The sequence below is a fragment of the Cnephaeus nilssonii genome (genome assembly GCF_951640355.1).
Source record: "Cnephaeus nilssonii genome assembly, chromosome: 1".
Taxonomy (NCBI): Eukaryota; Metazoa; Chordata; class Mammalia; order Chiroptera; family Vespertilionidae; genus Cnephaeus; species Cnephaeus nilssonii.
This window is the reverse complement of record NC_137072.1, coordinates 51,671,685-51,682,636: the sequence shown is the minus strand read 5'-3', so window position 1 is coordinate 51,682,636 and position 10,952 is coordinate 51,671,685. Positions and strand designations below refer to the sequence as shown.

At 33.3% G+C, this 10,952-nt stretch overlaps 1 protein-coding gene across 1 annotated transcript in view; it reads right to left on the bottom strand.

The window, feature by feature from the left end:
• Window positions 1-5,028: 5,028 nt before the first annotated feature.
• Window positions 5,029-10,952, bottom strand: part of EIF4E (eukaryotic translation initiation factor 4E) — a 50,218-nt gene continuing 44,294 nt past the window's right edge. Inside the window, exon 7 of the mRNA XM_079778576.1 lies at window positions 5,029-9,855. Coding sequence (XP_079634702.1) covers window positions 9,741-9,855 — 115 coding nt within the window. The 3' untranslated portion in view covers window positions 5,029-9,740. The remainder of the gene's footprint in view (window positions 9,856-10,952) is intronic.

Here is a 10,952-nt window from a genome sequence, read left to right as displayed (position 1 = left end):
AAACAAAAGGACTGAGGACCTGTTCCAGATTAAGGAGACCAACGGGATATGGCAACTGAATATGACACATAAACTGGTTTCCATCTGTTATCATGGGAATTATTGGAACAGTTGATAAAATCTGAGTAAGATCTATAAATTATACTACCGTACTCAAGCTAACTTCTGGATTTTGATCATTGTATTAGTTATGTATGAGAATATCCTTGCTTTTAAGAAACATATATTTTAGGAAATACACACTGAAATATTTAAGGCAAAGGATACTTATTCTCAAAAGGTCCAGAAAAATAATTTTGACAGAATAACTATGGTACAATATTGGGTGAAGAGTATATAGAAAGTCTTTGTATTATTCTTACAACTTTTCTATAACTTTGAAATTGAGTCAAAGCAAAAAGTTAAAAAATCACTTATCCAGAGTTCACACAAAGGTAACTATTTACTGGTCTGAAGTGAAACCTACCTGTTTAAGATTCTAACCTACAATAAAGCCATATGTACTTCAGGGAAAGGAAAGCAATATTCCTGGAGGGAAGGGATTCAGGGCAGATAATATCAGTGATGTCTACTGCAAAGAAAAATGTAAGCAATTTATCTGTAGGATAAAGCATGCAACTAACTATAAAAATCGTCACCTTTTAAGCATAACTATGTGCAATCATTTAAGGCAAAAACTGTTAGAAATACAAGGGATAAGATGGATATATCCACACTGTATTAGAACAAAAGTTTCATTAGGTGAGATTTTTGTCATTAGTGTTAACCAGCCTGGCATATAGTAATCATTTAATAAACATATTTTCACATTTACATGATGTAAACTTACAGATTATAATTCTTCATGACAGTGGAACTATGTCTATATTTTCTCCAGTCTATTCAACACTTAGCAATGACTAGCACATAATAGGTGCTCAATAAATATTAGTTGGAAGACTAATTATGAATATGCTCTTTAATACTTGTGGGAGATTATTAAGAAATATTTAATACAGCAGAATTCCAGTGGGATAAAAATTTTAATATACATAATCCCTCTATCTTTTTAACTTGTAACTTAGTAAGATAACACCACACTGGGATAAGATGATTATGGGCTCATTTACTATAAAGATAAGCATTCATGTTATTACAGAGGATATACGTTTACTGTTTTGAATTGTGTGGCCTTAAATAAGCAATTAGTCTTGCAACGTAATTATTGCCCCTCCCCACAAAACATATTTCAGAGCACCTATCTAAAGCCAGCATTACTACTTTTAGCAATGTCTTAAATATTTAACTGGTTAAGAGTTAACAGTGCCATGTGGCAAGATAACTCACTCTGTTATCTAGGAATATTTATATTTATGTTAGGTTATTGAAAGTTAAAATAACTAAGAATAAACAAGCAATGGAGGCTTTAAGAAGACTTTTTTATGGCCAACTGGTATAAACTGCTTCGTAATTTTAATAGGCTCACATTACCAGGGATACTTATTTAAGGTATTTTTTCAAAACGCTGATTGTGATTAGTCACCAGAATTTTTTTTTTAAAAAAAGGACTAGCATAGGAAAATCTCAGAATGCATTCCGTTTCGTAGAGTACACCTTCATGAAACTTGTGATGTATACATACACTGAGCCACAATTTAAAAGAGTATTTCTTATTGTAGGTTGTAATCAGATTATTTTTGGAAAATGCTTTTGTGCTTTAGATCTCATTCAGTAGAACCTAGACCCATCTCTGCAGACTTGGCAATCTTGCTCTACACTCTGCTCCTAACAAATATTAGATACAAAAGTAAAACCAACCTAAAAGACTGGTTCTCAACGGGCACAACACCACTGGCATTTTTAGGGCTGAGCAACACACAGATCTACACACCTGCCAGCATCCCAAATGACATTCAAATATCCTGACATGTACATTTTTAAAAATCTGTTTATAATGTTGACATTGTAAGTCTAACTGTATTATTTAACATTACCTAACACCAAGTAATCTTTTGCAAAAATTTAGTATCCTCTGAATTTTTTCAGAAATACCACATGAAAACTGAGAAGATACTCTTTGTGCAGAACTTTACTAAGTATTGTTCAACATTTCAGAGTAACTTAATAGCTTTTTAGAGTAACATAATGGTTTCATTTTAATAGTTGTTACACTCACACTGTGATACTAGGTGTACATTCAATTATTATACTTTACTATGCAGTTATACTTGGGCTCCAGTAATTTTACTAAAAACTACTTCCTTAATTTCCCCTCACTTATCCTATTATCATCTCTATTATTCTCTAGTTAGAAAATTTATTTTTTAAGTGGATAAGTAAGTTAAATTATCAATGAATTACACTTCAGGATAAGCATGTACAATGATACATTGGGGGGGAGGGGGTGCTGTGTCTGACAGATTTAAGAACCACAGATGTAAGGATTTATGCACCACCACCCCCAGATTAGAGGCCCTTATTTTGGGAACAAAAGGACACTCAGCCCAAGGAATCCATGGAATAGCTTCAGAGCAACGGTATTCCCCAAAAGTACATACAATTTGATATACATAGCCACCTGGGGAGATAACACAACTTTATTCCACACAAAAACTGTAAGATTAAGAACCATTACATTACCTTGAGATTGTATATATTGGGCTGAATTATAAATTGGATCTGAGTGGTGGGGCACCAAACCCAATTACATTTACAGAACTGTAATTTGCATTATTTCATCAGTGTACAATGACAACTTTAATTTGACTAAGTTTACACACCCAATAGATGGCAGAATTAGCATCTGAACTCAGCTCATCTCCAAAGCATGTGTGTGCTTTTCTGAAGCAGGTGGCTATTGTTCTTTTCCTTTAATCTTACTGTAGACTATCTACTGGATTCTGTCTTCTTTTGGCCTTTAGATAACTTATACCAAAAATTATGTCCCACAAACGGCAGTTGCCCAAGCATGATTGGCAATTTGGTCACTAGAATGAGCTTTATGGAATGCATTCTGCATACTACCTTACTTTTGGCTTAATCTTTTCTCACATTTCCCCTCTTCATAATTTTACTTTCTGTAATAAAGCAAGGAACAAATACATACCACATGCGAATTGGGTACCACAGGAAATAAATTAATAAGACGGTCCTATAGAATGAGAACAAGCTTTGTTGGATAATTCAGAAATCACTTTGCAATTATTTTCATAATTCAAAACACTGTCACTTACTTTGATAACAAATACATAAGATCCAGTATATCCCAGTTTGAGAGAACCCTGGTTATCTTGGCTGCTTTCTAAAGAGCAGTAAAAGATAACTCACAGATAAACACTGACCATTTGAGAACCTGGGCAAAAACTAGGGAGGTCAGTTGGGATGTCTTTTGGCATAAGAACCCAGACAGTAACAGGGACAATCAGAAGAAACTGCAGTGGATTCAGAGACATTGCCTATGTGGATGGTGAGAGGAAGTAAGTAACAATGCAAATCACTTAGTCAACTGTAACCACCAGATGGTAATGGGGTTTGCTGGAAGTGAAAAGGAAATGGAAAAGGGATAAGATCCTTGGTTTTTGTCAATACCATCACCACAAAACATTGAGTAAGGGTCAGCAAACTTTTTCTATAAAAGACCAGGTAATAAATATCTTAAGCTTTGCAGGCAAGTCTGTTACAATTAGCCAACTCTGCTACTGCAGTATAAGAACAGCCACACACATATGTAAACAAACGGGTGAGGCTATATATATATATATATATATATATATATATATATATATATATGCAACATGACAGAGAAACATCAATTGGTTGCCTCCAATATGTGCCCCGACCTGGGATTGAACCCGCAACCTGGGTATGCGCTCTAACTGGAAATCGAACCCGGGACCTTCTGGTGCACAGGATGACGCTCCAACCGAGTCACACTTGCCAAAGCATGAGGCCATATTTTAACTAAACTTTACTTATAAAATTATCAGAATGCAGGCCAAATAAAGCCTACGGGCTAGTTTGCTGACCCCTGACATAGAGGTCCAATAGGCAAGGGAAAACATGGATCTGAAGCACAAGAGGAAGGTCAAAGCTAAGGACAGAGATTTGAAGTCACTGTCACACAACAAAGTGACAGGATAGATAACCTAAAAATAGTAAAGATGAAAGACTGAACATTTAAAGACAGACCCTTATGGGGGGGGGGGGGGGGGGGGGCAATGGTAAGATATGTACACATATAATACCTTAATAAAAAAATGAAAAAATAAAATAAAGACAGACCCTTATAAATAGCAGCACAAAAACACAAGAGGTAAATAATGAGCTGTTTCCTGAAAGGAGAAAAGGTATGTGAAATAAGAGCTTACAATTTCCTTAAATATCATTCTGGCCCAATTATAAATCCTTTATACTTGGAGACGTGCAGGACACTTCAATACTTAAAGCCCCAAATGTGTATGTAATAGGTTAACACTCTGACATAACAAGACAAGGCAAAGCAGGGTCAAGCTAGGACTAACCTTATGCCACACCTACAGAGTACCCTATACCAAAAGAAAATGGTAGACAATTCATCCAAAATTGAGCCCAAAGGCTGAAGACAAAACTAAAGCAAAATAATAATAGCTTTAAAAACAAGGTAAACTGGTTACAATATAAAGATATGCTTGGGAAGTGTACTCCTTTCAAAAATTGTGAAGTTAAATTCATTACAAGGCTTAAAAACAAACTAGCTCCAATATCATTGTACTTGATTCAAGCTTTTTCAATGTTTAAAAACCTAAAATAGAAGTAATTACTAACTTATTCTTGTCTTTAGGAAAAGCACAATTTAGCAAATAAACTATTTTACTCATATTTGTAACAATGTTGGCTCATTAAAAGGAAAAAAAGCAACTAAAACGCAATTAAAAAATATCACAAGGACCAAAACTGCAAAACTTGCAAATTAGTACTGAAGAACACAATTATAAAATGGATGATGATTCATGTATGTGAATTAAAATGATCTGGGTGTGGAAGGGGTAGAAAATAAGTGCCACTTAGTACTGCTAGAGAAAAACTGTTTACTTTATACACACCAAAAAAGTACAGTGCACAAAGATAAGACTACAACTTACACTGGGGGGCTGTAAAAGCAAAATGACAAGGAAGGAAGGGAACGTGAGAGGCAGGGAGGGAGGAAGACATTCATCCAACAAGGCATACATTCATATAATAAATCACTAGACAATTAAAAGTAATGTTCTAAGTGTGCTACAGTGTGATGTGTAAAAATATCCAAGATTATTAAATGAGAAAACAGTGCTAGCAAAATTGTGCCCAAAGAAAAAGTTACACATGTACACACATGTATCTGGGTGAACGCACAAAAAATTTACAAGAAATCTGAGTGGTACCTTGAAAATTAGTAGGATTGAAGGAGACAGGAAATTTTCACCTACTCTTCTGTAGTGAAAATAAGCATAGATTATGTTTAGTCCAACGTTAAAGAAAAAAAAACACAGTATTTTGGGAAGATGACTAGCGAAAGGATTGCTATCTATAAAACCACACCAATGCAGATAACAAACCCATTTAAAATGTTTCATCATGCTTAGAGTATGTTAAATGAAATGGTGGTATTTTTAAAAAGTGCAACCACATAACCAAAAAAGAGCCACATAACTTTACTTGGAAAACCATATGGCGTTCAGTAATGTAAAAGAGAAATTAAGTCTCACAAAAGCTATAATTTGCATGTGAGTATTTGGCTGAATCCTCCCGTAATGTGACGATCTGTTTAGACTCAATGCCAGAGCTGGGTCTTCAGAGCCAATAAACTGGTTTTATATTTACCCCTAGACTACTAATCTGCAGTAATATAAACTCTAAAATTTCTACTTTCATTACAAAACTATTTGTAGAACCTTATAAAGAGATTTATTTTGAATATATGTCTGCTTTAAAAGCTTAGAGCAGAGGCCAGTCCATTCTGTTTTCTGCTCAGCACCTAGAGCACAGTAAATAGAGGTACTCAATACAATTTTTTTTGGAGGAAAAGTAGGAACATAAATTGTATGTGAATGCACAACTATGAGGAATTGTAAGTTCTAAAGTAAAAGAGGCAAAATTAAGATGTGAAAATTGGTTCCTCTGGGTTGGAAAAAACAGTCACGTGACTGCATACCCACAATTTCATTTTTACTTCCAGCAATGGAAGGAACAGTTACGGAATTGAACGTCTAAAACTACTATGGTACTAGGAAGGCAGCCCAACATCTACTTTGCAATTCATAGTAAGCAGGATACCACAGAATATTATTGAAAAATGCTACAGATTAGGACTGAAGTTTTGACACCAAGTCGATTAGTTGTGAGAAAATGAGTAATGGAGAGATAACACAGTTGCCTTAGGAATTAATGGCCAAATGAGCTGGCTTAGACTACTGAGGAAACGAACCTAAGAGTAGCATTTCTCAAACAAATTACATTGTCAACATCATACTTTTGTAAAACAGTTTTTTAAAAAATTACTAGAAAAATTATCAATACTTCAATATCACAGCAATATCGAATTATTATATAAGTTTCTAGACACTTTCATTTTCTGTATTAGTTCAGACACTGGATAGCACTGACCTACAGTTTTATTGTTTTAATGTCAATCTGACCTAAAATCTTGCATTTGTATAGTCTGAATCTGAAAAAATTCAGTTTTGTCTCCACAAAAATGAAGACAACCCAGACAATTAGAGATAAAGTAGCAGAGACTTGTCATTAATTTGTTTTAATTTTGAAACATAAAACATAAATGTTTTAAGTAAATTAAAATTCTTTTAAAATGTAAATGTTAGCATTTAGGAATCTCAACTGCTATCAACCTGAAAATTTTGCTTTATTTTGTCACTTATCTTAGAATAGGATATAGACACAAAAACTTAATCTACAAACCCCTGTACCTGTCTCCATTTCTCAAAATTCCCCCAAGTGATTAGTTGATTGCTAACAGCGTGAGCCAGGGAGATTCTCAATCCATTGTAAATTTAATTACCAAAGGAAGATGAAATGTTCATACACCTGGCCTATAAACTGACTATAATCGGGTACAATTTACTATATAGCCTATCAGATAGGATCTACACTATTGCGAGTATAACGTAATTTATAGGGTGTCTGGAACCAAATTTCCAGACTCAAACCCACACTTTGCAATTTACAAGCTATAGAATAACTTAAATCCCATATTCATCTGAAAAATGGGGATAACAGCAGCTAATAATTATTCAGGTTAAAGTGCATGTAAAGTGCTTAGAACACTGCCTGGCAGATAGTACTATATAAGCATTATAGTTATTTAATTTTTACATACTATGCCTCAAATCCTTTGGTAGAATTTGGATTAGCAATTATATTAATATATCACATCCCTAAAATGAATTAATATTCATCTGTTAAAGATTATTTTAATTCTATTATGAAAATATATTCATTTATAATATTATGTTGGATAGGGAGAAAAAAGTTAAAAATCATGTAGTCTAATCTTATATTTAGAAAAGATGCTAATGAAGTTATGAAAAGTTGCACATTGCTGTAATATTTTAAGTGGAATTTGCAAAAGTGACTCAGATAATTTACCATTCTTCCCCAATGGGAAAAAAAATAACTAAAATAGATTGATTCTAAATAGCAAGTCAGAGCTTTTAAAAATTTGGAATTGTGTACGTTTAATGTATTATTCTTCCTCCAATCCTGAAAGCAGATGCTTCTTAAAATGGACTGCATCTTAGAAGAGCATTCATATTTAATAGATATGCTAACTCCAATCCCACCAATTGACACCACCACCACCACTTTTACGCAAGTTCTTGAAGTGATCACAACCAACTACACATGATCAACGACAATAAATCACTGTAGTCACTCAAGATTAAGCAGCAGATATTAGGAACAATAAACTGAGATTATAAACACAAGACAGTATTTCTAGAACAGTGAATAAGAGTTGTAATATTGAGAGGACTCAGATTAGGTAGCCTGTGGTTCCCTTAAAACTGTTTTAAAAGTCTTCAATGAAATCAATACTATTAATTTCATGTTTATTTTATATAGGATTTTTGTCAAGCTTTTCCATTTTCCGTTAAAAATAAATTTTCTTCTCAACTAATGATTTTCATTCTACCTAGTTTGGCTTAAGTTGTCTATTATAGCTATATTTCATTTCATGGAATATGAAATCTATTAATTATATATTATAGGCAACATGTTTTCAAATTTGCTTTCAAATGATGCCTACAAAGAGATCAAATTCTCAAGTTTACATAAAACCATACTATACCAATTTACCAATATATATCTTATTCCATTCTATCTAAACAGTAGCACTAACAAAATTCTTCATACATATGCCCCCACCACCTGTACTCTTTCCCTATGCTACTTACAAAAGAACATCTCAATTCAGCAATCAAGTTTTACAACTACTATCCTACCAAACAAATGGTGATGCACCAAGATCACAATTCTCAAGAGTTATATATAACATGTTAAGAGTACATGATTTACCTAAGATGGAGGAACTGTGCCTTTTTCATAAAACACAGAGATAGCCACATTGATTTAATTTAATATATATGATGCTACCTATTCAATTTATTAAAAATTGTAATAAACATAATCAAACTAGTGCTCCAAACTTATGCTGTTCACGTGAAAGACACTACAGAAGACACAATAGAGACTGGCTTGCAATAAGAATTACAAATTCCTTCTACAGAGATGGAGAAATAAAAGGACAAATCTAGTTGTCTAAAAGACAATTCACTGTACACATTTTATTTACAGTTTTGTACACTGTCTTAATATGAATGGGACCGCTTTTCTACTTGAGCCATTTTTTAACCAAAGCAAAATAACCTAAGTAATACAAATTGTTAAAATACAGCATAAAGATACAAAAACAGACATACTAATTCTAATTAGGAATGTAATTATGATGTTACATTTTTTATAATCCACAATTATGTTTAGGAAATCACACAAACATAGATCACTGATTTGAATGAAATGCATAAATTTGTAGCAAAGCTTTGTAGTTACAAAAAAACAAAAAATTACCAAAGAATGCCCAAAATTAATGTTTATTCCACCTTTGTGTCATATTCCTGGATCCTTCACCAATATTACAGGAGGGGGAAAAAACAAAAGCAAAACAAATGAAAAAGTGAAATCAGAATCACTAATGTCATCAAGTAGGGAAACAAATAAATTAAAATCTAGCAGCCACCAGCAAGAGTACAGCAAAGACAATGCTGTAAAAAGAAACAAAGAAAATTGCTAGAAAACTGTATGCATCATACTCTTTCAAACCAGCAAAATATGCTCCTGCATACAATGGAACATAAACAGAATTCTTTTCCTGTAAGGTGTAGAAATGCAAGTTCTTTTTTAATATTGTGGATGGGTAAAATATGTTTGTAATAATAATTCTTCTAAGCTATTACAGAGTGGGCCAGAAACACATTAATGGATTCTGGGGATGATGTGTACTGTAATTCTTTGATTGGGTAAAGTGGACATTCTAGCCAAAAGAAAAAAAAAAAAGATGAACACAGAAGTACAAGACAAAGGTGAATGAGACTTCTCTTATATCTTTGCAACATTTAGATGGAAATCAAATTTAAATGCAGTCCACTCTGCTTTTGAAGAGGCTTTGGTTCAGCTCCCAAATCTCGATTGCTTGACGCAGTCTCCTATGAGAATACTCAGAAGGTGTCTTCTTAAACAACAAACCTATTTTTAGTGGTGGAGCCGCTCTTAGTAGCTGTGTCTGCATGGGACTGATAACCAATCACTATCTTTGGAGGAAGTCCTAACCTTTCCTTGTATACCCTCCTAGGAGAAAAAGAAAAGTGGCCATTAATTTTTATTCATGCACACATCAAATTCAGTATTATTATTCTTTATTCTAAAAGAAAAATACCTAGGCTAGAGAGTGAAAAAGGAAATTGCATACCCTTTTCCTTTTAGCAAAATTTATTCATTTTCACAATAATCTTGGTTAATCTAATTAACCAATATTTGAGTCTACTATGTATCAGGTACTGTGATAATTATTAATAAATCAATAATAAGCACAGCAGGAACAGTCCCTGGGCATGGTATTTATAGTATTTGATTATTTACAAACAAATAATCACAAATAGACATGATGGAGCTAACACAGTGTAATTAAAATAAAAAATAAAATTACGTGAACATGTTTTTACATTCTCTGGTCTAAAGTGCTACAATTTTACATATAAACCCTAGTAAATACTATATATTACTGCACAATTACATTTACTATACCTACTACATGATTGCACAGACAAAAATTGAAGGCAATTTATGTTATCTTCTGGACAATCTAGAACACCCATGATTTCTGCCTTATATACTAACTCTACAACTTAACTCTCAAAAAGACGTGCCACTATTTTAAGAACAAACTGTGTTAAGTGCCAAAGAGGGTTAAGTATAGGGGCTGTGTTACTATATTAGGCGCTAATCTCACCTGTGAAATTACAGAAATTTCCCCTTTAAAAGTTATGAGGTCAAAAGTATAATGCCAAGAGAATGAAGTACATTTTGAAGGCTGAGGAACAAAAATAAGGCTGTGGCTACAACTAAAAGGATAAACTAAAAGGATAAGTATGAGAGATAAAGGTGACAAGGAAAATGGATCTTTAATCTGAGGGGGAAAAAATCAAAATTTCAAAAATAAGCACCAAAATTAAATACTCCAATATGACACTAAGACAGTTTTATTTTGTACTCCACCCTCCAGAAGATTTCAATACCTCCCCTTGATGAAGGTATCTGATAACAATTTTATGATAACTAAAATCATAACCATTATCATCAAATTTACATTATGACACAATATAACCCTTTCAATTATACTAAATCATTAAAAATGCCAGAAAACAAGAGCACTGAGCCACACAACT